At 58.1% G+C, this 26,734-nt stretch overlaps 1 protein-coding gene and 1 long non-coding RNA gene across 2 annotated transcripts in view; one reads left to right on the forward strand and one right to left on the reverse strand.

The window, feature by feature from the left end:
- ANK1 (ankyrin 1) overlaps nt 1–26,734 on the forward strand; it is a gene marked incomplete at its 5' end in the record, with an annotated part of 70,857 nt that overhangs the window by 32,095 nt on the left and 12,028 nt on the right. Inside the window, 30 exons of the mRNA XM_084274015.1 lie at nt 7,226–7,327; nt 12,360–12,458; nt 13,958–14,056; nt 14,694–14,792; nt 14,892–15,077; nt 15,219–15,317; nt 15,877–15,975; nt 16,302–16,400; nt 16,831–17,028; nt 17,136–17,234; nt 17,643–17,741; nt 17,983–18,081; nt 18,255–18,452; nt 18,637–18,735; nt 18,820–18,918; nt 19,938–20,135; nt 20,327–20,425; nt 21,156–21,254; nt 21,564–21,662; nt 21,769–21,861; nt 22,012–22,084; nt 22,428–22,451; nt 23,338–23,440; nt 23,729–23,807; nt 24,083–24,180; nt 24,290–24,514; nt 25,283–25,437; nt 25,613–25,824; nt 25,926–26,130; nt 26,365–26,461. Coding sequence (XP_084130141.1) covers nt 7,226–7,327; nt 12,360–12,458; nt 13,958–14,056; nt 14,694–14,792; nt 14,892–15,077; nt 15,219–15,317; nt 15,877–15,975; nt 16,302–16,400; nt 16,831–17,028; nt 17,136–17,234; nt 17,643–17,741; nt 17,983–18,081; nt 18,255–18,452; nt 18,637–18,735; nt 18,820–18,918; nt 19,938–20,135; nt 20,327–20,425; nt 21,156–21,254; nt 21,564–21,662; nt 21,769–21,861; nt 22,012–22,084; nt 22,428–22,451; nt 23,338–23,440; nt 23,729–23,807; nt 24,083–24,180; nt 24,290–24,514; nt 25,283–25,437; nt 25,613–25,824; nt 25,926–26,130; nt 26,365–26,461 — 3,632 coding nt within the window. The remainder of the gene's footprint in view (nt 1–7,225; nt 7,328–12,359; nt 12,459–13,957; nt 14,057–14,693; nt 14,793–14,891; nt 15,078–15,218; nt 15,318–15,876; nt 15,976–16,301; nt 16,401–16,830; nt 17,029–17,135; nt 17,235–17,642; nt 17,742–17,982; nt 18,082–18,254; nt 18,453–18,636; nt 18,736–18,819; nt 18,919–19,937; nt 20,136–20,326; nt 20,426–21,155; nt 21,255–21,563; nt 21,663–21,768; nt 21,862–22,011; nt 22,085–22,427; nt 22,452–23,337; nt 23,441–23,728; nt 23,808–24,082; nt 24,181–24,289; nt 24,515–25,282; nt 25,438–25,612; nt 25,825–25,925; nt 26,131–26,364; nt 26,462–26,734) is intronic.
- Nucleotides 3,762–5,305, reverse strand: LOC311199879. The gene is made up of 3 exons (XR_014617788.1): nt 5,136–5,305; nt 4,879–5,017; nt 3,762–4,188 (listed from the first exon to the last, which is right to left on the reverse strand). It is a non-coding gene; the product is annotated as an uncharacterized lncRNA (long non-coding RNA).

Here is a 26,734-nt window from a genome sequence, read left to right on the forward strand (position 1 = left end):
GGACCCCAGGGATATTGTGAAATCTCCACACAGCAAAAGGAGCATGGACAAAGGGGTTACTCAGGCTGGTGCATGACATGAGAACAAACTCACTTGGCAGATGACTTCCAGAGGTGACCTCTTGTGCCTTGACTCTCATCAGTCCTGTTAAGATCTGTGGACCTGTCCTAAATCATGCAGGCAGAGTTGAGGATGGTTAGAGATTAAGACTTGGGCATATGGGTTTGTCTGTCTTAACTCACATGGACGGGAATGAGGATGAGGAGGGAAGAGAATCTGGGCATATGGACTTATCCTTTCATCTGATGAATTTTTCCCAGTGCTTTTGCTTTTCTCTTTCATCTGGGTTTGCAGGATGTGCCCGGTAGCCTGTTCCCTGCTCTGCTGGCTGCCTGCCTGAGGCTTTGCTCCTGTGGCCTCTCTGGAGATGCTGTGCTCTGCTGAATGCTGTCTTCTGCTCAGAAGGCAGAAACCTGCCAGTAGCTTTTTGTTTCCACTGCAGGGACCACTGGGAGTATCAAGTTTCCCTGAATGCAGATAGGAGAGGAAAGTTCCTGTAAGGCAGTCAGCGTGATTTCTGCTCTGGGCACTGCCTGATCTCCCCTGCTCATCTTGGAGAGACCCTAGTGCCATTTTTGGTCCTTTTAGTGTGCTTCCAGGACTGCCATATTCTTCTCATCTGATGAGAAGGGATCCAGGTTATCCCCTGCAGACCTGGGTGCTTGCTGTCTGTGAGGCAGGGAAGTCCAGATGCTCTCTGGCTCCCTAGAAAGCTGTAGGTTGGGCAGAGAAGTCTGTAGGTTGGGCACTTGCTTAAAAGTAAATCACTACACTGATGTAGGGGGGATGGATTAAAGCTGAAGGAGGGAAGGGTTAGATGAGATATCAGAGGGAAGCTCTTTACAGAGAGAGTGGTGAGGGGCTGGAACAGGCTGCCCAGAGAGGGGGTGGGTGCCCCATCCCTGGGGGTGTTCAAGGCCAGGTTGGATGGGGCCCTGGGCAACCTTGTGTAGATCCAGGGCTGGAGGTTGGGGGCCCTGCTTGTGGCAGGGGGGTTGGAGCTCTGTGACCCTTGGTGTCCCTTCCAGCCCAGCCCAGGCTGTGATTCTATGATTCCATGTGAGGCTTTGCTGTCTCTTCTGGCAATAGTGCCTCAAAGGTGAGGATCATGCCTGCTGCTGGGCACAAGCCCACACAAGCTAGAACTGTCAAAGCAAACACTGAGGGCTGTGGTGAGGTTTTATTGCACTACCTCCCCAGCTGGCAGTTCCAGCACCCTGGCAACTGGAAGTGACTGGATGACCTCCTAGATGGGCACTGGACCTTTCCCCACCATCTAGGTAGTATACCCATAGTAAGACGTGGCTTTGGCACCAGGATTCATGTCTGCCTGTCACTGCTGGTTCTGGGGCTCTGTGGTTGTTGGGATGACTGTGCTGCCCAGCATGCCAGGCGTTTCCTTGCCAGACCTCCTCTGTCCCCTGCTCCATGCCTCTGTTTCCCCTCTTTACCTGTGTGCAGGATGAAGTGTGTCTGCTTGGAAGGGCCACAAACCACTGCTGCCACCACAGGGTAAGGCCAATGGTGTATCTGTGCCTTCCCTCAGCAGCAGCACATAACTCTTGGAAGGGATCATGACCCTCCTGTTGCTGTTTCTCTGCCTTTCACAGTCTGCACATCCCAGTTTGCAAGGTCCTAATGTGTCCCAGAGCAAGGGTGGCACACGTAGCTCCTGCTAACAGGGTTTGGAGGGAGAGTTGGACCAGTGGAGCTGCAAACTGGTGCCTGCAGCAAACTGGTGCCTGCAGCATGTTGAACAGGAGCTGCTAAGCTCCTGGCTGGAAGGACCACCTGGCTTCCAAAGAATACGAGAGAGACAAACGAGTTTGAAGATGCAGAGTGATCATTAGTGGCAAAACTCCTGAGACAGCAAGAAACCTGTGTAGTGCTGTAATTGGGTGTAATTGCTTTCAAGATCTTTGTGGTAGAGCAGCCCTAAGGAAGCTTTTCATGCAATAAAGCCTGCTGCTCCTCAGCAGCAATGTTTTCCAGTGGCTAGGCCTGGGAGAAGTAATCCTGAACAAGTTCTGGGGCTGGCAGGAGGGTCCCTGCCAGAAGAAGAGTTTACATGGCCCTGGTCTCCATCCTTCTGCCTCTGGGATGCAGGAACTGAGGCAAAACCTCCTCACAGCACCAGCTGAGGGTTCAAGCAGCAGAGCAGACCCGAACTTCCCAGCCCCTGGGTCTGACTGCCGTTTGGCAGAGAGCATTCTGCTCCCCAAGGCCACAGGAATTAACTTGCTGTTTGAAAGTCTGCACTGCAATTCCTCTTCTCTGGTGTAAGAGCAGCCCTGTCCTTCACTGAGAGCAGAGACTCTGAGGATGCACGGCAGAGAAGAGGGAAGAGGCAGGGGCTGAGTGATGTGGCTGAGAATAGAGGCTCTGGGAATTCCCTGTAGCAGGGTGTGTTTCAACTGCAGGGCAGCTCTGGCTGTGTGATGCCTCTGGGTAGAGAGTGAAGAAAAGTACAGAACAGAGCCTGTGTGACAAAAACAGTGACCTCCAGCTCCCCTACCCTTCCCTCTCTGTACCTAATCCTTGCAGCTCTTCCAGTTGGAGCAGGGGATCAGCTGCTTTCAAGCATCAAAGCACTTTGTGCAGGCAGTAAGGAGGGATGCTGGATGCTGGCAGCCCCCAGCGGGGTGTACAGCCCCTCTCCTGCCTGTGCTGTGGCCCCATGGTTGGGTGGTGCAGGCAAGGCTGCTCTCCCAGCACTGCTGGAGGCAGAGACTTGTTGGAAAGGGCACCCAGTCCCTTTCCTCTGGGAGGGAACGTGTTCCCAAGCAGTCCCACAGCTCATCCTTGCAGGGAAGCGATCCCACCTCCTCCGGAGCTCCTCAGCAAGAAGCCAGCTCAGCCCTTCCTCATGCCAGGTGCTGTACCAGCAAGGAAGGAGCTGCTGTCCCTGCTCAGAATGCCTCAGTGCTCCAGCAGATAGAGGAAACTAGTGGGCAGACAGGGTAAAGAGGGCAGCGTGGCAGGGTGCACGTGTCCCTTTTGCCAGCCTGGAATAGTGTAGCAACTTGCTTCTTGCCTTTGTGTCCCAGAAAACACCGTGAGATCAGCACAAGACCCCGAACTGGTTTGGATTTGGGAATCACCTCCTTGGCAGCGTTTAGCAGGTCTCAGAGAGGGAGCTCTCCACAGATGTGCCCGTCTTTCGCAGAAGGAGGCACCACTGAGACCCTCCCTTCCTTTATCAGTGATGTGCAGGAGCTGGTGTGAGCTCCTCCCTGGGTGCGAGGGAGGCACGGCCAGGAGAGATTAGAGCTCCCACCACAGCCAGAAGACACAGCAGGATGACTGAGCCTCTGACTGCAGCCCTTGAGACCCAGGGCTCTGTTTTGGCAGAACTGGCTTATTGCCTTAGTCATGGCTCCAACGCAACGGGCTTGGTTCAGGCTTCTCATGTTGGGGTGAAGGGGCCAGGACATGAATCCTGGGCCAGGAGTGGTTTCCAGAGCCAGGCTGTGAGAGCAGGAAGATGCCTTGAGTAGGAACTGAGGAAGCCACTAACCAGGGCAGGGAGAGGGAAAGGGAAAAAATTGGATTGTCAGCAGACAAGGGGAGTTTTTACCTGGCAGAAAAGAAAGGGAATCACAGAGTCACAGAGTGTCAGGGGTTGGAAGGGACCTCGAAAGATCATCCAGTCCCACCCCCCTGCCAGAGCAGCATCACCCAGACTAAATCCCACAGGAACACATCCAGGTGGGTCTGAATGTCTCCAGAGGAGACTCCCCATCCTCTCTGGGCAGCCTGTCCCAGGGCTCCATCACCCTCACAGGGAGAAAGTTCCTCCTGACATTCCCATGGAGCTTCCTCTGCTCCAGCTTGTGCCCGTTGCCCCTTGTCCTGTCGCTGCCATCGCTGAGAGAACAGAAGCACAGTCTGATGTGCAGTGCTGTGGGTTTTTTAACTTTAAAAGCTCTCAGAGCACTTGGAAAAATCCAGGGCTGAGTCTTCTCCCCCAGGGAACTGCTGCCAGCAGCCTCTTGACACCTCACAGCTTGAGTGACCGCAGGTCTGTGGAGCACAGCACCGGTGTGTGGGGTTCAGCAGCCACCTAAGAGTGTGAGAGGTACCTGATGGCACGTGAGGCAGTGGAATAGCTCCCTCCTGGAAAAACTCCTAGGAAGGCAAAAGAGAATGGAAAGGAACCCTGTGAGCTCTGAAGAAATAAACCCAGTAGAGGCAGGCTCTGCACCTGTGTATCCTGGGGCACACGGATAGCAAGTGACCACACGTGTGTGTGTGTGTGTGTGCTGGAGGGGGGGGGGTAGGGGTGCATGAGGCATGCCCCTGCTTTGTGCTTATCAAAACTGGTAACTGCTGGCTGGGATAGGGCTGGGCATCTTTTCCATACCTTGTGCCCTCCACGTTTCGTTCTGTTCACCGCTCCCTTTCGCTTGAAGGAGCGTCCAGGTGGTGGCAGTGACCTGACCCACACCTCAGTGCCCTGGCTAACCTTGACCTCTGTGACACCCCAAAGTAAAGTGAGCTGTTGTGAACCAGTGCCCCCTGAACACTAAGTAGGCAGTCCCCTCGTGCACACTGGGAAGGGCAACGTGGCTGCAGACCTCTTCCCTCTGCTCTCCCCAGCTGAGCTGAGCTATCCCTTCTTCTCTGGCTGCCTGTGCAGCTGGAGAGCTTGGGAGATGTCCTGCCTCTCCCTGTGCATCCCTGCATGCTGAGCATGGGGAACAGCAGGGCAGCACCTCTAAAGCACTCAAGCCTCAGCACATACTCCAAGGCACTGACCCCAACATCCAGAGGGTTGGGAAGGGAACCACAACCCCTCTCAGCTCTGGCAGGTGTTACCTGTGAAACGCCCGGCTCCTGGGCACGTCTGCGGGGCTGCTTTTTCTCTGCTGTTCCCAAGGTGCAGCTCTGACCCTCTCCTTTGCACTTGGCAGCACTCATCTGCTTTCCGGAGGTGGCTTGGTATTAAATATCCTGTCTGACACAATAATGGAGAGAAAATGAACAAATTCCATTAGCGGCTGGCGATCCCTGCAGGGTCTGCGTTGGAGCGAGGAGGGAGCCTGTATTTTTAGATAGAATGCAATGTAACTTACTGGCTCTCTCAAAGCTGGGGAGTAGATAACCAAGGAGGGAGAGAGGGGACACCAGGCTCAGGTTTCAGCTGAAGTGCCGGACTATGGCAGCACGAAAGGGCAGGTCCGGTCCAGACGTGGCTGTGAGTATATCAACGCACTTCTTCATGCCCACAGACGCCTCTGCTTTGCTTTTCTGCTTGCTCTTCTGCTTGTAGTCTCTTCTGCTGGGCGTGCTGGAGCTTTGGGAGCCCCTTTGCTGCTGGAGCCCCGGAGGGTTTTTTAACCCTTTTAATCTTAGCAGCTCCATGTGTGCCCCGTGGGTGGGAGAGCCTGGCTGAGCCGTGCTTTGCCTTCCCAAGGGGGTTTGCTGGCGAAGGTCTGTGCCGTGCCTGGGCATGGCAGCTGAGGCGCTGCCCCGTCATTAATCCGGACCTGAGATGCAGAGGCTTCTAGTGGAGGCTGGAAAAGCTCTTTTGTATTCAACCTGTTGCTTGAAGGTGTTGGCATCCCCCCCACTACACAGCACAGGGGGTTCAGAGAGCCGGCACGGCACCGCCAAAGCACAGCGCCGGCGCTGCCGTCTGCCTCCGGATCAGGCTGGAGGAGCAGGGTGCTGTGGTGCTACGTCGCGTCTCCTCTGGGCTCGCCAGCCCTCCACTGAGCCAGTAGTGAACCTGGTCGCTCCTCCCAGGTGGATAGGGCTCTCCTCCGAGGTGGTGTAGGGAGCGGAGCCAGCTGGCACCGGAGGTTGCGCTACCGGCACGTGTTCCCCCCGGCACGTGGAGGCTGCACGCCGGGGCAGGGCATGGTGGTGCTGCCATCCACCACCTGTCCCTCCGAGCATGGGGGTGCCCCCAGAAGGGGCCACGGCCACCCAGCAGCGCTGCAGGAGCTTGGGCTGGGTTCTGCAGGGTGTGCCCAGTGCATTTTGGTGGGGGGAAGGGGGCCAGGACACCCTGTCTGTGGGCCTGCCTTCTGTAGGGGTAGTAGGGTGGTGGGCCCAGGGCATGGCTGTGTTTCTCTAAGGTAGAAGGGTTGGGCAGAAAGGATGGTTTGGGGGAGGCAGATGGAAGAGAGCAGAAGGCAGGCGAGTTGTGCTGCTCCAAAGTCCAGATTCACATGGCTGAGGCTGAAAAGAGAAGGGAAGAGAGGAGCCCTAAACCCCTGTGGTGCATCATCCTGCCTGGCTCTGCCTCCAGGGCAGTCCTTTGTGGCCATGCTGCTTCCACCTCCTCTCTAGGAGCTTCCTGATCCTGGGTGCTCCTCCACAGCCAGGCTGCAGGCATTACTGGGTGTGCTGGGATGATGGGATGTAGGCTCTTGTAGCACAGAAGGTCCCTTGATCAGTCCCAACATGAGTGGTACAAGAGGGTTGTTTGCTGCAGAGAACCCTTTTGGGCTGGGTCTAGTCAGCAGGCACCAGCTCATAGCTACCAGCCCAGGGTCTGAGCCTCACAGAGCCATGTCACTGCATCTCCACCCTGTTGTTCTCCAGCTTCTAGTGAGTCATCCCATGGGCTCAATTTGCTGCCTCACACTGCTCAACAGTGTCGCTTGAAGTATGGCTGTGCCTTGCCTGGGGTGGCTGAGTGGTGCAGGGAGGCACTGCCTTGTTTCTGTTGGAAAAGAGAGTTGTGACTTTCCTGGCTGTGGGACACGCCACTGGGACTATTGTCCCTGTCTCACCACCCAGCAGTTTCTGGAGGACACTGGGGTGGGCTCACCATAGCTGCAGTTCAGGCCTCATCCACTGCTGGAGTCTCTCAGCCAGGACTTGGAGGGGTTTCCTGGGCCAAGGGAAGCTGCTGTGGTTGCAGGAATCCCCTTAGCACTTCCTCCCCCAACCTGCCCATGGTGCTGGGACGAGCTGCAGAGCTCCCATGGCTCTCCTGCCCCATCATCTGGGTGCTGTCCAGGTCCCAGCCCTGCTTCCTCCTGTCTCATTTGGGGCACCTCAGTCTGCCCCAGCAGTTCACACCCTGACCTGCCCAGCCTCTGCAGTCACATTCCCTTGCCACTGAGTGAAGAGCCAGCTCTTCAGCCCCATGCTGGTGATGGGGAGGGCAGGGGAGCTCTGAGTCTCATGCTTCTTCTTTTTCTCCCCCAAGGCTGATGCTGCAACCAGTTTCTTGAGAGCTGCAAGATCTGGAAATCTGGACAAAGCCTTGGATCACCTCAGGAATGGGGTAGATATTAACACCTGTAACCAGGTAGGTGAACAGAGCTTCTGCTACCGTGGCTAGTTCACATGGAAACGTGTGGGTGATGCCTCCTCCAGGCCCTGGGACAGTCACTGTCCCCCTTCTTGCCCTGCTCCCATAGGGATGGGGGCCAGAAGGTTCCCCACAGCTGCTTGTTTGCTCTGCTCCATGGGAGCACATGCCCTGACCCCACAGTCCTACCTGCCCTAGAGCAGAGCATCAGCTGGCTGGCCAGAAGTTGCCTGGTAGAAGACATTTAAAAACTTTGTGGGAGAGGCTGCCTGTCCTGACCCCATTCCCTCCTGTGCCTGACTGCTGAGGAAGCCTCTGGGGTGTGAGGTATAAAGGGCTGGTGTGTTGGGTGGAGTGCAGCAGCAGCTTTGCTGTGTGGAGGTGATTTCCTGGGGGTGATCTCCTCTGCAGAGGCATTGGGGCAGTTTCCAGGCACCTGTATGCAGAGCTGCAGCATGCCTGCTGCACCCCACCCTGGAGCCACGATGGACAGTGTGGTTGGGGGATCCCTGGGGATCTGGAGTTGAGTGTCCTGGCAGATCCCATCCTCCTCTCACCTGCACCCACCTCCTGCCAAGCCCCTGGCAACCTGCAGCCCCTTATCCCTGCCTGGCACCAGAGCTCCTGATCAGAGCTCAGGGCAGAGGCCACGCAGGGCAGGCTGTGGCACCAGAGCTGTCCCTTGCTGGGGAGGCTTCCACAGCTGAGGTGGGTGGAAATGGGTCCTGTGCTGGGGGGAAATGGTTGAGCAGAAGGCAGATCCAGACCAGTTTGGGGTGGGGGGGGGAGCAATAAAGATCTGGGGAGCCTGGCAGTCCTGGCTGGAGTGTACCAGAGGCCATTGACAGGTAAGCAGAGAGGGAGACCTGAGGCTCCTTTAGGGTGACAGGCAACAGGGACCACCACTGGCAGGGCTCAGCTCTTATCCCAGGGCAGAGCAGATGATAGCTGCTGATAGGAACCACACACACCCCCCCAGCATTGAGGACAGGCATGCTACACACAAGCACTGGTCAGCACAGTGGCTGGGACACTGCAGGAATCACTCCTGAGGATATATCTATCCCCCTTGCCCACAGGTTCCCAGAAGCTCCAGCTTAAAACAAGTAGGGAGTGTGTAATTGAGCTGAAGCAGCAGGTCATTGGGAGCAGTCACACTGCTCCTGCTTCCAAAGGCTCAGCTGCAAATGAGCAGAGAGATGTTTAATGGTGGTTAATGGTGGTTAACCTACCTGCTGCTCCCTACAGACCTCTGGGAAAGCAAGTCACAAGGAGCAGGGAGATCCTGCTGCTGCTGTCTGTGCTGCTTTCCTCTCAGGGAAGGGCTGGGGATGCTGCTGTGTGTCACACATCCCTGCGTGCCCCGTGCATGGAGCAGGGAAACCCACCTTGCTTTGTTCAGGAGTGGCTTAGAGAATCCCTCCCTGCCAGTTTTTCTGGGTGTCTGGAGGAGTAGGTGGGGGTTGTGTTTGGCCCCACTGGCCCATGCCTTCTGAGGTGGGAGGCTCCACAAGCTGAGTGTGCCATGGATGTTCATTTATGGTGACAAGCCTAATAGTAGAGGGAGGATTTCTGTGTCTGCTGCTCCTGTACCACCTCAGTGCAGAGGGATGTGAGGTTCTGGAGAGGGCTCTGTAATGAATTAAATCAGAGAGACCCAGCCACAGGCTAAAGATGATGGCTTTCAGCTTTGTCCTCACCCAGAGAGACCCTCAGTCATCAGCTGTCCCCACTGACTGGCTGTGAGTCCTGTTCCCACCCAGATTTCTGGTGCTGGTGAGGGATTTAACACACTTGATGGGATGCACAGGGGCTGCAACAGCATCAGGCACTTCTGTGGGTGATGTCCTTGCCCTGGTTCCTGCCATCTCCACGAGGTTAGATGGCACTTTGGGGTTTCCTTCTGAGGAATATCAGACCTGTGAGAAAGGTCCAACCTCACATGTCCTGTATAGAATAAAGAGGGATATATGTGGTCAGACCTATCCCACAGGCCCTGTATTCTTACTCAAGTGCAGAGACCTTGACATGCCATCTGATCTTCATGCCGCCGACGTCACCCCCTTCATCGCTGCCATCTGCATCAGCGTCTTCATCATCCACCCTTCTCAATTCTTCCCAATTCCTGCATGTTCCCATCCCATCTCTGAGGAGCTGGAGGCCTTTGGATGAGCGTGCCTTGCTGCTGGGACCCTCAGCAGCAGGGAACTGGGCTGTGCTAGCACATGGGTGCCAGGGTATAGTCTCCTCAGGGTGAGATATAGTCTCTTTTGGGGTGAGATAAATTAGATATTAGGTTGAAGTTCTTTCCAGAGAGAGTGGTGAGGGGCTGGAACAGGCTGCCCAGAGAGGGGGTGGGTGCCCCATCCCTGGGGGTGTTCAGGGCCAGGTTGGATGGGGCCCTGGGCAACCTTGTGTAGCTCCAGGCCTGGAGGTTGGTGTCCCTGCCTGTGGCAGGGGGTTGGAGCTCTGTGATCCTTGGGGTCCCTTCCAACCCATCCCAGTCTGGGATTCTATGATCTAGATTATTAGTTCGTTATCAGCATCCAGATTTCTGTCCTGGGGCTGTGAGGGGACATATGTGATTTAGAGCAGAGGGTCTGGTAGGGACAAGAGGTAGAAAAAATTCAGAGTCCTTTGAAGATGAGCTGTTCCATAGGGTCCATGGTGGCTCAGTGGCTCTGACCCCATAGCCATTTTGGAGATGTACATGGTTTGAGAAGAGGAGAGCTCTGTGATCCTTGGGGTCCCTCCCAACCCAGACTGGGCTATGATTCTATGATCTATGAGATAGTCCCTGTTGGGGTGGCCAGTCCCAGTCCTGAAGGGGCAACCCAAGGGCTTTGGTAGAGACTAAGCAGCAAGTCCTGCACCCTGTGTTTGTCTGTAGGGCTGTGTTTGTCGCATTGAGAGCCAGTGACTGGGATTTCTGGGAAGCCTTTGCAGCACTGAGTGAGGGGAATACAGCACCTTTCAAATTAAGCACATCCCGTGGCGGTTTTGGGTCAGATGAGCTGTCAAGCCACAGCAGAATGTGCAAAACAGGCTGTATTGTTCCTGGAGCAGAAATATCGCTGTGCCACTGGGAAATGATCTTCTGCAGACGTTGTGCTTATTGCTGGGAGGCCAGAGAATGATGACTCCTCCCTGGTTTGCAGAATTTGGAAGGTTATTTCTGAATCCCTTGGGTAAAAGGGCGCTATGTGCTGAGGAGAGCAGCAGAGCATCTGTGGGTCTTGGGCTCGGGGTGTTTGTTGTGTGAGTGTAACTGAGAAGAAGAGGCGTGTGTGTGTGTGTGTCTGTGGCCACATAGGCAGCTTGTGAGCTCAGGGAGGTAAAGGTAAAAACCCACCCATGACCATCTGGGTGGGTGGGTTGTGTAGGTGGGTCTTACTCAAAGAAGCTGATGGGCTCGGGATAGCCAGGCATGGTTGGGGAGGGGGGGGTCTGTGGGTGTTGTGGTGCTTCATTTCCCCTGGGAAACAGGCCTTTTGTGCTTGAGGCTCCAGGGGACTTTGGGAGCTGGTGTGCTGAAGGAAGCATGTGGGTTTTTAGGGGTTTTGCTCTTCGTGCTGTCATCAGAGTGGAGCAAAACAACCTGTGACTCTTTCAGCTGTGATCCTGGGTAGATGGAGCTTTGGGTGAGAGAGGGTGGAAAACCTTTTTCCAGTGTGGTAACACCCTTGAAGCTGTTCTCAGTTTAATTGGAAGGTTGAGGGCTGGAACTGGAGCTTCCCCAGGCATTTTCTGCTCCCCTACCTATATATTCAGGTGGGGATGAAGCAATTCTGTGAAGTGACCTTCCAGTACTCTACAGGAGCTGAAACAGATGGTTGGGAGGTGGAGTAACTTGGGCAGGACTGTGTGCTCCTGGGGAGCTGGTGGCTCTCTGCCACGTGACAACACTGCGTAGGGGTGAGTAAACACAGTGCATCCATCCACCTGAGAGGAGTGAGGGGCAAGGGAAGTCTGCCTTATGGGGAAAAAGGGACACCTGAAATCACCTGCAAGGATTTAACCTTTTGTTCCCATCTGGGAATTGGAAGAGGGTGTCAGAAATTGTGGAGCAGGAGGTGTCTTAGCAGCCTCTACACCGGCCTGACACCTCCTTCTGACAGCCCAGGGATGCTAAAAGGGCACCAGGCAGCCCCTGGCTCCTAATGCTCAGGTTCATGTGTAGGAAGAGGCAAGTTAAACTGGGGCACACGCAGAGATGTTCCTGAGAAGTCACACAATAGTTTGGGAGCTTCCTGGAACTGGTAGAGCTCAGCAGTGGCGCAGCCAAGACCTTCTCCACACCCTTTGCTGCAGCTTAACTCTTGAGGGAGGAAAGTCGACCCTCTGCTGAGCGTGGGCTGTGGGATGGGGCTGTTGATGGGCAGCCTGGAAAGCCAGGAAGAAACCAGTTGCTGGATGGGAAGCTCCTGAAGCTGCTGTGAATGACATTTGGCTGCTGCCTGATGAAATCCCTGTCCCAGGTAGAGCTGCTCACTGCCCTTTAGCTGGTGTATATGTTGAAGTTTAAGGTATGTATGTGTGCTTACATGGTGCATCCTCACTCTGGGCCATGCACGAAGCTCATCTCTGTGTTTTAGGTTTGAAAAGCCTCTCTTGCAGGCAGGCACCAAGGCAAGTCACTTGAGCAAAGACAGGGGTTGGCATCAGGGGTGGTTTGTGAGCAGGGAGGACTGAAGCAGGGCCTGTGGCACCAAACACACACGCTGAGCTGTAGTGCCCACAATTTTCTATGGGGGCCAGATGTTTTGCTCATGGAGAAACCTCCAGCATTAGTCAGCAGCTCAGCATTCAGCAGAGTGCAGTTGCCCTGGCAGCGTGGAGCTAACCATGGCTGTCACACCAGTGCAGGGCTCCAGGGCAAAGCAATGCCTCCTGCTCCTACCAGCATGGGCTTTCTCCAGTGTGGGACAAGTGCTCACAGTCGTGTCTGAGCTGGGAACAGGGGGTTCCTGGGATAGCCCTCACTCCAGCAGATGACTAATGGCATCTCTCCCACCTTTACTCCCTCCAGAATGGGCTGAATGCCTTGCACCTGGCCTCCAAGGAGGGCCACGTCAAAATGGTGGTGGAGCTGCTGCACAAGGAGATTGTTTTGGAGACCACGACCAAGGTGAGGAGAAGGGAGCCAGGTCACAGTTAGTCACACAGCTCTGCATCCTGCTGCTCCTGCCAGCCATGCCAGCAGTGGCTGAGCAGTGAATCACACTGTTTGCTTTCCGGCCCTGGAAGGCTGTGGCAGTGCTGCTGGGATGGGGCTCTGATTTCAGCACTCAGGCTGAAGCCCTGCTGAGCACCTCCAGGTGGGTGGGTGGGGGGGGGTTCCCTCTCCACCATGCCTCTTCCCCATGTCAGGGGGAAGATATAGGGGGGGCTGACAGAAGCCAGAACATGTGCCAGTGCTGCCTTTCCTGGCTGTGGGCTGGGGTCAGGCCTCCTGCCCTATGGAGAGAGGCTGAGGGAGCTGGGCTGGTTCAGCCTGGAGAAGAGAAGGCTGGGGGGGGACCTCATTGCAGCCTCCCAGTCCCTGAAGGGAGCAGAGGAACAGGAGGGGAATCAGCTTGTTAAAGGGCAGAGACTGGCAGGACAAGGGGGAGGAGTGAAGCTGAAGGAGGGAAGGGTTAGATGAGATATTGGGGGGAAGTTCTTTGCAGAGAGAGTGGTGAGGGGCTGGAACAGGCTGCCCAGAGAGGGGGTGGGTGCCCCATCCATCCCTGGGGGTGCTCAAGGCTGGGTTGGATGGGGCCCTGGGCAACCTTGTGTAGCTCCAGGCTGGAGGTTGGTGTCCCTGCCTGTGGCAGGGGGGTTGGAGCTCTGTGACCCTTGGGGTCCCTCCCAACCCATCCCAGTCTGGGATCCTCTGCTCCTCCCGTGCCGCAGCACTGCCAGGGCCCTGGTTTCACTGTGGTGTCGCAGGCCGGGAGAGCTCCCGGCGCTCCCGTAAATAACATGTCATTCTCCCCTTGCATCACCACAGCGGGGGGGAGTGGTTCTTGCTGCTTCCTGACAAGCCAGACGACAGCGCAGACGAGCGGGGCTGGCAAATGAGCAGCCTCCAGCACCATCTGAAGGGCTGTGAGAGCAGGAGGTTGGGGGGGGTTCTGGCTTTGCCAGCATCCCACAACGCTCTGGCAGGCCTCAGGGTGCAGCACAGGGTCTGGCACTCTGCCTCACCACCCAAAGGCACAAGCCAGAGGAGCCCCTGTCTGCGTTTTCCAGCCTGCTTGTCATCCCTTAGCTCTGCTGGGATGCTTTGGCTACCAGGGTGTGCGACGCAGTTTTGCCTGAAGACTGCCAAGCTTGGCTCTGCTGTGTCCCCCCCGCCCCCCTCCTCACCTCTCCATGCTGGAGATACACAGAGCCTCACAAGCCACACAGCTTTTGCTGCCAGTAACTTCATGGGAGAGATGAAATCACTCTCTTCCCAGGCCAGCAAACGTGAAGGGAAGCTCTCTGGTCTGTAGCAGGGATGGAGCAAGGGCTGCATGGCCCCACAGGCATCCCCTGGCTAGCTGCTCTGTTTGCACCAGTGCTAGCACACGTCAGGCCCATCTTAACCCAGCATCCCTGGGCTGCTCCAGCCCCTGAGCGCTGCCCTGTGGTGTCTTTCAGAAGGGAAATACAGCCCTGCACATTGCAGCCCTGGCTGGACAACAGGACGTGGTCCGGGAACTGGTGAACTACGGAGCCAACGTCAATGCACAGTCACAGGTAGAGGCTTGGGCTGGGGAAAGCACCCAGTGTGTGTGATGGTGGTGTCTTCATGGTGGGAGCTGTGCCCAGCACGGGCCCTTCAGCAGTGTTACAGCTTCTCTCTAGCCCTGTTCAGAGGCAAGGAGCTGCTCTGCCAGACTCCTGAGAGATGAGTGTGGAAGAGGTGGGGAGGGAGTCTTGAGGGATATGGGGAGGGAGTCTTGAGGGATACAGGGAGACCAACATTGGTCTGTCTGCTGAGGGAAGCCGTGGCAGCACACACAAGCACACTGAACTCATCCAGGAAGGACTCATGGCCAACACCATGCTCTGCTTTGTCCTCTCTCCCTTGGACCTGGTGGGGCTGCAAGCCTGATGGGAGGAACATCCCTTACTCAGGGAGAGCAGTGGAAGGCAGTATCTCCTGGGTTAACTGTTGTTAACCAGCATCCCCTGGTTCTTTCTGGATGCAGGGAGCCCTGGGCTCCAGCTCTCTATCACCAGTTTTTCCTTTTCCCCCACCCACCCCACGTGTGCTTTTGTCCCAGTTCAGTGAGCTGAGGACGATGTGGGTGTCGCTGGGGGTGTATGTCTGCAAGGAGCCCGAGAACCATGAGAGAGAGTTGTGTTGATGTGCATGGCCCTGTGTTTGCAGAAAGGCTTCACACCCCTCTACATGGCAGCACAGGAAAACCACCTGGAAGTTGTCAAGTTCTTGCTGGAAAATGGAGCCAACCAGAATGTAGCCACAGAGGTGAGATCCTCGGGGGGGGGGGGGGACTTTAGGGCTCTGCTTGTAGGGGGCTGCTGTGTCTCCTCTGCTTCTCCCCTCTGACCTGCCTCTCCTTGGCAGGATGGCTTCACGCCACTAGCTGTGGCTCTGCAGCAAGGGCATGAGAACGTGGTTGCTCACCTCATCAACTACGGGACGAAGGGGAAGGTCCGCCTGCCCGCCCTGCACATTGCAGCCCGCAACGATGACACCCGCACAGCTGCCGTGCTGCTGCAGAATGACCCCAATGCTGATGTCCTCTCCAAGGTGTGTGGCTTCCCCTGTTCTCTGGGAGCTTTCCCACATCCTGAAGCGGGGAGAACAGCAGCTTGGTAGGCTGTGTTTATCCAGCCTTTCAGCTTGGAGCATGTGTGTGTGGCCGGGCTGATCCCTCCTTCTTTCCCCTAGACTGGATTTACCCCCTTGCACATTGCAGCCCACTATGAGAACCTCAGTGTGGCCCAGTTACTGCTGAACCGTGGAGCCAGTGTCAACTTCACACCCCAGGTGAGTGCTGTGAGGGCAGAGCGCTGGCACTGGTGCTGCTCTGACACTGGGGGAGGATGCTGTGCCCCCTTACATGTAGGTGCAGCAGCAGCAGGTGAGGTGGGGCCGTGCAGAAGGTAGCACACTGATGAATATCTGCTGGGGAGTTGCCACCAGGAACCAATATGGGCCTTTTCTTCTACACCTCCGCTCTCTGTCAGATGCAGCTCTTGGGACTGTGTGTCCAGGCTGAGGGAAAGCTGCTGCTGTCACCACAGGACAGAGCTTACAGTCCCTGCAGTTGGGGTGGCTCTTCCAGTCCATGGTGTGTAGCAGAACCTGGTGCTTTCCTGGGAGCTCTGTGCAGCTTCTGCCCACAGCTGATAGCTGCCAGTAGCTCATCCTCTCTCCCAGCACTGTGAAACAAGCTGTTCCCCTACACTGTCCCTGGGCAGGGATTTAGCTCTCCCCTGTGCTCTGTCCTTTGTTCCCCCACCCTGTGCCTCTTTGCAGCTCCATGGGGGTGGAAAGAAGAGAGGGGGGGGTCGCTCCCTCTAACAGCCTGCTCTTCCTTCTGCAGAACGGGATCACTCCCCTGCACATCGCCTCCCGCCGAGGCAACATCATCATGGTGCGGCTGCTGCTGGACCGTGGGGCCCAGATAGAGACAAGGACCAAGGTGAGATTGCTCCCAAATCATGGGAAGCACACAGGCCATCCCCCTCCCTGAGCTCCCTGTGTCCAGGGAGCACTGCCATGCTGTCCTGCCTGGTGTATGCCCCGTGAGCATCTTCTTGCTGGGTGTGTGATGGAGACCAGGTTCTTTGCTGGTCTCCCAGGGAGGTGAGAGGAGGCTGGGTGGCTGGGTGTGCCCTGGGGCTGAGGGCAGGCTCAGGTTTGCTTTATTTTGCAAACAAGTGCTAAATCCCTGTTTGCTCCTGCCCAAGGGGAACCTTGCCCTTCCTTGCCCCAGCTGAGCCCCCTTGAACCCTCCTCTCTCCCCAGGATGAGCTGACCCCTCTCCACTGTGCAGCTCGCAATGGACACGTGCGAATTGCAGAGATCCTGCTGGACCACGGGGCTCCCATTCAAGCCAAAACCAAGGTATCCATAGGATGCTGGGAGGCTGTGCTTGGTGCCAGGTCCCAGGGCAGCAAGAGGGGATTAACAAGCTGGGTGCAGTTGCTGGATGTCACCCATGGCTGGGCTGGGGCTGAGTTTTTGACCTGCAAGAAGCTTCCTGACCTCTTCCTTGGACCTAACTGGAGCCCTTTGTCTGAGGGCTGCATGCTTCCAAGGGACCAGCCCTGAGAAGGGGATGGCCTGGGGACAACATCCAGCCCCATGGCAGCAGCACCTCAAGCCCTGCCCTCTGCTCAGCATCACTGAGAGATCCCAGGGCTCCTCTCCAGTAGCACCCTGGCCAACATGCCATCTCTTCTTCCCTGGAGCTGCAGCCAGGGGAGCGAGGCAGGGGCTGGGGTGCCTGGTCCCCATCCTGTCCCAGCCCTGAGGCCTTGCTGTGTGGTTGCAGAACGGCTTGTCACCGATCCACATGGCAGCACAGGGTGACCACCTGGACTGTGTGCGCCTGCTGCTGCAGTACAGCGCCGAGATCGACGACATCACCCTGGACCACCTCACGCCCCTGCACGTGGCCGCGCACTGCGGCCATCACCGAGTGGCCAAGCTCCTGGTGGAGAAGGGGGCCAAGCCCAACTCTCGAGCCCTGGTGAGGGAGGGAGGGGCAGGCAGGGCTGGGGCAGGGAAGAGGGAGTGTGTGTGGGTGTGGGTGTGGGTGGGTGTTCTCCCCCAGCTGACTGTCCTGTCCACCTGTAGAATGGCTTCACACCCCTCCACATCGCCTGCAAGAAGAACCACATCCGGGTGATGGAACTGCTGCTGAAGACAGGTGCCTCCATCGATGCTGTCACGGAGGTAGGAGGGCTGCAGCCCAGCCCCAGCTCTCCCTCTGCTGCCCGTGCAGAGCAGGCAGTGCTGCAGGGGATGATGGCCCCAACGTCTCTGCTAGTCCCCAGGCACCTTTTTTGTCGTGGTTCAGAGCTGTTTGCAGCTCAGGATCTAGTGATGCTGGCAGCATCTCCCCACAACCTGCACCCAAAAGGGCTTGGGCACTGCAGGGGAGGCAGCAGCTCTTCATGCTGCTGTGCCATGTTCCCCTCAGCTCACCTGCCAGCATTCTGGAGCCAGGCTGGGGACCAAGAATTCCCCTCTGTGCTGGAGCCTTCCCCCAGGGAGGAGGAGGAGGAGGAGGAGGGGGGCAGATAGAGATGTTGGCAAGGCTATCAGCCCCTGTCTTGCCTCCTGACCCCTTTCTCTCAACAGTCTGGCCTGACCCCCCTACATGTGGCTGCCTTCATGGGGCACCTGCCCATCGTCAAGACCCTGCTGCAGCGTGGAGCATCTCCCAATGTGTCCAATGTGGTGAGTCCCACCCTGGATGGGGCTGTGGGAACTTCAGCAGGAGGTGGGGATCACCCGAGTCCTACTCTTTCTGTTCTCCTGAGCAATCCCTGGTGCCCTCTGCTTTGTGCTGGCAGGGGGGAACTGGTGGAGGCCAGAAAAGGTTGTGGGCACTGCTCTCCTGTGCTCAGATCAGAGGAACAACTGCAGGAAGGCATATCCCCTCCTATGGCCTCACTGCTTTGTCCTGTCCTTGGTGCAGAAAGTGGAGACACCTCTACACATGGCAGCCAGAGCCGGGCACACGGATGTGGCAAAGTACCTGCTGCAGAACAAAGCCAAAGCCAATGCCAAGGCCAAGGTAGGTACAGAGAACCTGTGTGATAGTCCAGCTCTGGGGATATCTGGTGCTGGTTTCTTCACTCTTGCCTGCCAAGAGCCTGTCCTGCCAGGGGCTGTGCAACATCCCCTTCGGCATGGGAAGCAAGGGACTGGTCCAGCTCTGCCAAAATAGCTTCCCTGCCTCCCTTGCAGGATGACCAGACTCCTCTGCACTGTGCTTCACGCATCGGCCACACCAGCATGGTCAAACTGCTGCTGGAGAACAATGCCAACCCCAACCTGGCCACGACAGCGGGGCACACGCCCCTGCACATCACTGCCAGAGAGGGGCACGTGGACACAGCCCTGGCCCTGCTTGAGAAGGGGGCTTCACAGACCTGCATGACCAAGGTAGGCTGCTGCAGCCACTGCCACTGAAGGTGTGACCCAGCCAAGGCCGAGCAGGCTGGTGGCTCAGCGTCCCTTGTCACAGGAGGGGCAACCTCCTCCTGTGCCACAGCATCCCTTCTGCACATGGACCAGTGCTCTCCTCCTCATCCCTGTGCCCCCTGTGATGGGCTGCCTTTCTCCCCAGAAAGGATTTACCCCTCTCCACGTTGCAGCCAAATACGGGAAGGTGGATGTGGCAGAGCTGCTGCTGGCACGCGACGCTCACCCCAATGCAGCAGGGAAGGTGAGAGCAGCTCCCATGGCAGCGGGAGGAGTGCTGTGGGGAGAGGCTCTGTCTCACCTGTCTGCTCCTTCTCCCCCTCCCCAGAATGGCCTGACCCCGCTGCACGTGGCTGTGCACCACAACAACCTGGAGATCGTCAAACTGCTGCTCCCCAAGGGGAGCTCCCCACACAGCTCTGCCTGGGTAAGGTGGGACGGGGTGCCCTGGGGACGTGGGGATGTCATCATGTACCCAGCGTGCACACCTCTTGTGTTCAGTCAGAGGGACTGGTTGCCAACAGCACGCAGGGCAGGCAGGGGTGCTGGTGGTCACCCTGCTCCAGCAGGCAGGGCTGGCTCTTGCTGGCAGCACTGTGGCTGTTGCCTGGGGACATGTTTCCATAGCAAGCCCTGCCGACCATCCCTGTGCTCTGGCAGCTTGGAAAGCAGCACAGGGATGCCTGCGTGCAGCTGGGAAGCAGTGAGTCAGGCAACCCACCAGAAGCTCACCCTGAGCATAGGGACCATCTCCCCAAAGAGCATCTCCCCAGCAGCCTCACCTTTCCCCACCTTGTTTGCAGAAGCTGCATCCTCAGAACCGGTGCTGGCCCTTCCCATCTGGCACTCAGCTGCTCCCCCTGTGCAGGCTGCAGGCAGACTTGCTGGGCAGGCAGCGGGAGCAGCCGGTACCAGCGCCAAGCCCCTGTTGTTTTGCGTCACCGACAGCCTGCACGTCACCCCGGGCAGAGGGTGTCTGCCAGCTGCTTTCCTTCTGCAGCAAAGGCAGCACTCAGAGCTCTGCAGCCAGAGCACTTACCTTGCATATAGTCCAAGGCTTGCTCTGTGTCCCAGCCAGGCTCGTTTTGGGGAGGGGGTCTGCCTGCCCTGACCTCTCACAGCTCCAGCTGGCTGAATACTGTGGTGGGAATTGTGGGGAAAACTCTGGGATAGCCAATACCAGTCAGACCTGAAGCAGTGCAGGGTCTTTGAAACCCTTTCAAAGGGACTTTGAAACCACTGTGCTGGTTTGGGGGGGATTTCTCCTCAACATCAGGGCTAGGTACCCCCAGGGAGATGGGGAGGATGTGAGCCTGCATCTCTGAGCTCTGGAGAGGGTTAGGAAGGGCAGACCTGGCTTGGAGAGGGAAGGTGGCACCTTTGGTCCCTCCTAGCGTGCTCAGTGGGGGCTGAGCACTGTGATGAACCCCCCTTCTCTCCCTGCAGAACGGGTACACCCCCCTGCACATCGCTGCCAAGCAGAACCAGATGGAGGTGGCCAGCAGCTTGCTGCAGTACGGCGCGTCCGCAAACGCGGAGTCGGTGCAGGGAGTCACCCCCCTGCACCTGGCTTCACAGGAGGGGCACGCAGACATGGTGGCACTGCTTCTCTCCAAACAAGCCAACGGCAACCTAGGCAACAAGGTACCTTGTTTTGCTGTGCTTCCTGCCAGGATGGATGCCAACATTCCTCCTTCCCTGTTCAGGCAGCAGGGTGCTGGCCAGCAGCACCGTGTTGGTCCATTTGTTGCCAGGTTGGACACCTGAACTAAGGGTCAGGTAGAGAGCTGCAGTGGTGGCATTGCCACTGTGCTGAGACCTCCTCTGTGTTGCAGAGTGGCCTGACTCCTCTCCATCTGGTGGCCCAAGAAGGGCACGTGCTGGTCGCTGATGTTCTGGTGAAGCATGGGGTCACAGTGGATGCAACGACCAGGGTAAAGTAGTGTGTTGACTATGGCTGTGGTGAAAAATGTGGGAGCCCTGGGACAGGCTGCCCAGGAGGTGTGGAGTCTCTTTCTCTGGAGATATTCCAGCCCCACCTGGACACCAACCTGTGTGCCCTGTCCTAGGGAGCTGCTTTGGCAGGGGGTTGGACCCCATGGGCTCTGGAGGACCCTTCCAACCCCTTCAGATGATCAGAGGGCTGGAGCAGCTCCCCTATGAAGAGAGGCTGGGGGAGCTGGGCTGGTTCAGCCTGGAGAAGAGAAGGCTGTGGGGGGGACCTCATTGCAACCTTCCAGTGCCTGAAGGGAGCAGAGAAACAGGAGAGGAATCAGCTTGTTAAAGGGCAGAGACTGGCAGGACAAGGGGGATGGAGTGAAGCTGAAGGAGGGAAGGGTGAGATGAGATATTGGGGGGAAGTTCTTTGCAGAGAGAGTGGTGAGGGGCTGGAACAGGCTGCCCAGAGAGGGGCTGGGTGCCCCATCCCTGGGGGTGCTCAAGGCCAGATTGGCTGGGGACCTGGGCAACCTTATGTAGCTCCAGGCCTGGAGGTTGGTGTCCCTGCCTGTGGCAGGGGGGTTGGAGCTCTGTGACCCTTGGGGTTTCTTCCAACCCAGACCAGTCTGGGATTTGATCTGGAGGCTTCCCTGAGATGAGCATGCACCAGCCAGAAGGATGGGAAGGACCATTTGGGGCAGGCTGAGCCCTGATCTTGTCTTTCAGATGGGCTATACCCCGCTGCATGTGGCCAGCCACTACGGAAACATCAAGCTGGTGAAGTTTTTGCTGCAGCACCAGGCTGATGTCAATGCCAAGACTAAGGTACAGAGACGTCCTGTGGTCCAAGGACCCTTCCACACTGGGCAAGGGTGTGCAGGTTAACAAGGAAGGCTTAACCTCCCTCCCTGCTTCCACTTGTCTCCCCCTACCTTGCTCCAAGCCCTCCTGTCTCCATGGCTGGAAGCTGCTGTATTCTAGCTACAGCCCTGGGCAAGTGCTGGGTTCTGCAGAGCTCTTTGCTTATCCCAGAAAGAAAGGAGCTGCCCTCATGCTCCAGGCATGAAGGCAGGGACGTTTCTGGGGCAGCAGACTCCCAGAACTGATGGCAGCACCCTCTGTCCTCCCCTGCAGCTGGGCTACACCCCTCTGCACCAAGCAGCACAGCAGGGCCACACGGACGTTGTGACGCTGCTGCTGAAGCACGGCGCCTCTCCCAATGAGATCAGCACGGTGAGTACGGTGCTCAGCTGCACATCCTCATCCCGTGGTGAACTCCAGCACCTACCCAAGGCTTCCCCTTGGCTGCTTGCTATCCCAACCCCTCTTCCCTGCACAGAATGGCACCACACCTCTGGCCATCGCCAGGCGGCTGGGCTACATCTCTGTCACAGACGTGCTGAAGATCGTCACCGAGGAAACCGACATCCCAGTGAGTCTGTGGGGGCTGTGACTGGGACCCTGGGGCTGGGGACAGCCAGGCAAAGGTCCAGTGCTGACAGCTGGGTGCCTAGCCCTGGTGTGAGGAGGGGGCTGCACAGCCTGGGGGCTGGTCTCCTCTGACTCCACTCTGTTCCCACAGCCAGTTGGTGACAAGCACCGCATGAGCTTCCCGGAGACGGTAGATGAGATTCTGGACGTGTCAGAGGATGAAGGTGAGGGGTGGGGATGGGTCACACCACCCTGAGGTCTGCTGGCTGGGACAGAGTGGCCGGTGGCAGCACTGGGGTGGGCACTGGTGTTCCTGCTGGCTGGGGTAGGGGAGCTGCATGGCCCCACAATGGTCTTGTGCAGAGGAAGAGGGGAGCCCACCAAACTCCTAGGGTGGCATCTCCCTGGCTCAAGAGCTCTCACAGCGTGCACAGAGAACCTTGGGCATGTGAAGCTCCCCACCGTGCCCCACTCTGCAGGGTGGTACCAGCTCCCAGCCCAGCTACAGCTGGCCCACTCCTGCTCCCTCCCACCAAGACCTCACCTTTGCCTCTTCTTACTTTGCAGGCACTGCTCATGTCACAGTAATGGGTATGAAATGTGTCCCCCCCTGCCCCAGCTCAACGGCCCCATTTCACCCCATGGCCACTAACCATCCGCACGCCACCTCCATCTGCTGAGCCCTGCTGCTGGGCTGGTGCCGTGCAGCACCAGCCCTGCCATCCTGCCCTGCCCATCTGTGTCCGTGCTGCTTGCTGTGGTGTGACTGCATGACTGGGGCCATCCCAGCTTGTGGGGGGAGCCCTGGCTCCCCGTCAGCCCCAGGGCCTGTCCTTGGTGGGCAGAAGAGCCTGGTCCTGTGACCAAACTCCAGAGCCCCTCTACAAACACCCCGTGCTGTCCTGGCCAGGGCAGAGATGAACCCAAGCCTCTGTGCTGCCATGGCCCCATCCCCGTCACTGGGGTTCTCTTGCTCCTTTGGGAGGTGCTGACTCCCTCACACAGGGCATTGGTGACAGCCAGACCCTGGTGAACTCTTTAACTGGTGTTAACTGGGCCAGCAGGCAGTGTTGGCTGGGACTGTGCCTCCAAGAGGGGTACGTGGAGGAACTTGACAGTGTAAGGGTATCTTTCCTGTGTCCCCAGCCTACACCCCCATCCTCACCATCCACTGGTGGGGTGTCCCCAGAAGGCTCTGCTCTGTGCTTGGAGCTGTGGGAAGGGGCTCAGTTACCAGCCAAGGCTCCTGACAACTCCCACAGCTCCTGTCCCACTGACCTACAGCACAGGCCCCTCTGGCAGAGGGCAGAGATGCCCCATGGCTGGCTGAGACCCAGGGGATGAGTGTGTGTGGCCCCAGTGGGAGCAGAGATGGGCCCTGTCTTCAGCCCTGAGGAGGGATGGGGGAGAAGGGCTGGATGTGTGTGTGCCCTTGTCCTTCTGCCCCTCTGCATGCTGAGCCAGCTCTTGGTTTCAGAGGAGGAGCTGATTCCATCAAAGCCCAGAACTTCTGATCTCAGGGACCAGGACGTCAAGAGGGAGATGCTGGAGTTTGTGACCACGACGACACTGGAGCAAACGTAAGAGGCACTGGGTGGTGGAGAAGGAGTAGGTGCAGGGCACGGGGCCAGCCTGGTGCTGAGCTGAGATGCCAGCAAGGCAGGGACAGCTCTGAGCAAGGAATGGGTCACTGAGCCCCACTGGCTAGCACAGCAGGCAGAGGTAGTCAGTATTGTTCCTGCTCCAGGACATGGGTCCTCTGCTGAGTTTGCCTTTGTTTAGCATCCCTGGGACTCCCTGGGGCTGTCTGGGGGCTCGAGGGGTCCAGGCCTGCCACTCCAGTGGCTCTCACGGCCCTCTTCTGCCAGGGTGGAGTCTCCAGCTGTCCTTCAGGTCCCCTGCATCCCCCCTGAGACTGTGGTGACCAGAGCGGAGGAGACTGAGCAGGTAGGACCTGTGGAAACAGAAGCTGAGCAAGTCAGCCTGCTGCATGCACCCTCGGTGTCCCCACAGGAGGTGAGCATGACACACAGCCTGCCATGGGGCCCCCAGGCATTCCCTGCCAGAGGAGCCCCCCCATCACCACAGAGCCAAGAGGTGGGGTGGGAGGTGGGGATGGACATGATGGTAGGGGACTGCCCAGGGAGGGTTGTGAGCCTGTGGAGGAGTGGGCAGGCTCAGCACCCCTGTGCTCATGGGGGCTCTTCCCCTGCCTTACACAGCCCTCCAAGGAGTTCGATGAGGACTCCCTGATCCCCAGCAGCCCTGCCACGGAGACCTCGGATAACATCAGCCCCGTGGCCAGCCCAGTGCACACAGGGTGAGTGCCCAGCCCGTGTGGCACCTGCCTGTGCCTCTGCCCACCTGCCCATGCCCCTGCCCATTTGCCCATGCCCCTGCCCACCTGCCCATGCCTCTGCCCACCCCAGGTTCCTGGTGAGCTTCATGGTGGATGCCCGGGGTGGCTCCATGCGGGGCAGCCGGCACCACGGACTGCGCGTGGTAATCCCGCCCCGTGCCTGCGCCGCGCCGACCCGCATCACCTGCCGCCTGGTGAAGCCCCAAAAGCTGCCTGCACCCCCACCGCTGGCTGAGGAGGAGGGTCTGGCCAGCAGGATCATTGCCCTGGGACCTGCTGGTGCCCAGTTCCTCAGGTGAGCGCAGCTGGGAACAGAGCGGATAGGGCTGCCCATGCTGGGGCCATCCCTCAGGGCTGGGGGGGATGTAGCCAGGGTCCTCTGGAGTCTCTGCAGCTAGGGCAAGACCTCTGCCCATCTCTGCTTCTGGGGGTCTTGTGCAGGAGACATCCTGCTTCCAGCCAGGCACAGCATCTTTCTGGGGTGGGTCATTCCAGAAGAAACAGAGCGGTGACTGTGCTGGGGCAGGAAAAACCCTGACCGGGTGCAGAGAACTGGGGCTGTTCAGCCTTGAGAGAAGCAGCCTGAGAGGGGATCTGATCGATGGTTATCAGTGTCTGAAGGGTGGGACACAGGGGGACATGGGCAGCCTCTTCTCAGTGTCTGTGGGGACACGACAAGGGGTGATGGCCTCAAGCTGGAGCACAGGGAGTTCCACACCAATCTGGGGAAGAACTTCTTCCTGGTGAGGGTGAGGGAGCCCTGGGACAGGCTGCCCAGGGGGTGTGGAGTCTCCATCTCTGGAGAGATTCCAGCCCCATCTGGACACCGACCTGTGTGACCTGTCCTAGGGACCCTGCTTGGGCAGGGGGTTGGACCCCATGATCTCTAGAGGTCCCTTCCAACCCCTACAATCCTGTGACTCCGAGATGGGTGTGAGCAGTCCTGCCTTCCTCTTCAGCAGCTTTACCATGCAGGCTGGTTGCTCTGCCTATGGCCACCTGGCTGCCAGTGTGTCCCCGTGGCAGCACATGGGTACAAGGACCCTTTCTCTGCCATCTGCAGCCCTGTCATTGTGGAGATCCCCCACTTCGCCTCATACGGGCGCGGAGACCGCGAGTTCGTGGTGCTGCGCAGCGAGAACGGCTCCGTCTGGAAGGAGCACCGCAGCCGCTACGAGGAGAGCTACATGGACCAGCTGCTCAACGGCATGGATGAGGGTGAGCACACCAGCCAGGCAGGGGCCTGGCACTGTGCTGATCCCCACTCTGCACAGGCAGGGCTGAAACCAGCTTGGGCAGTGGGATGGGGTTGAGTTTGGGGCGGTTGGTGCAGCGGGGAGGTGGGTGGTAGCTGAGGATGGTGTGAGTATCACCGGCTGTGCTGCCCTTGCAGAGCTGGAGAGCCTGGAAGAGCTGGAGAAGAAGAGGGTGTGCCGCATCATCACCACCGACTTCCCTCTCTACTTCGTGGTCATGTCCCGGATTTGCCAGGACTGTGATCTGATCGGCCCCGAGGGAGGCTGTTTGAAAAGCACACTGGTGCCCATGGTACAGGCCACCTTCCCAGACACTGCTGTCACCAAGAGAGTGAGGCTGGCCCTGCAGGTGAGCCCTGGAGAGCCTGGTCCAGCACCCAGTGTGCCAGGATGGGCAGCAGACCCGGGCTGTGCCCCAACCCTGATCCCTGTGCTTTGTCCTGCCCACAGGCTCAGCCTGTGCCCGACGAGCTGGTGACCAAGCTGCTGGGGAACCAGGCAACCTTCAGCCCCATCGTCACGGTGGAGCCGCGACGGAGGAAGTTCCACCGCCCCATCGGGCTCCGCATCCCACTGCCACCATCCTGGAAGGACAACCCTCGAGACAGCGGCGAGGGTGACACCACCAGCCTGCGCCTGCTCTGCAGTGTGATCGGTGAGGCTGCCCCAGCCACTGCCATGCAGGAGAGCGTGCTCTCTGCTGGGGATGGGATGGGATGGGATGGGATGGGATGGGATGGGATGGGATGGGATGGGATGGGATGGGATGGGATGGGCTGACCGCAGCAAGATGCGGCTCTTGGGAGCTAAGAACATGTCATGGCAGTGGAGAGAGAAACTCCTGGTGTTAATGGGAAGGCAGCACGCTCAGCTTTGCTTCCTTCTGCAGGAGGGACAGCCCAAGCCCAGTGGGAAGACATAACAGGCACCACAAAGCTGGTCTATGAACATGAGTGTGCTAACTTTACCACCAATGTGTCTGCCAGGTGAGTCCTGGGCAAGCCTGTGCTCATCTGGGGACATGTGCTGCTCTATGGGGTGCAGCCTGTGCCTGGAGGAGCCCTCCATCCCTGTGCTTATTGTGGGGCTGCCCCATTCCCCTGTGCAGGGTGGTTTCCTCCAGCCTTAAGAGCCCCACACAGCCTTGGCACATGTCTTACACCAACTGGGTGTGCAGAGGGAAGGGGCCATTCCTGGTGTTTGGGTGGGTCCCTGTCACAGATGGGGCTTTTGGGGCACCCTCTGCACTGCTCTTTGCT

This window comes from Gallinula chloropus (assembly GCF_964237585.1).
Source record: "Gallinula chloropus genome assembly, chromosome: 21".
NCBI classification, from domain to species: Eukaryota; Metazoa; Chordata; class Aves; order Gruiformes; family Rallidae; genus Gallinula; species Gallinula chloropus.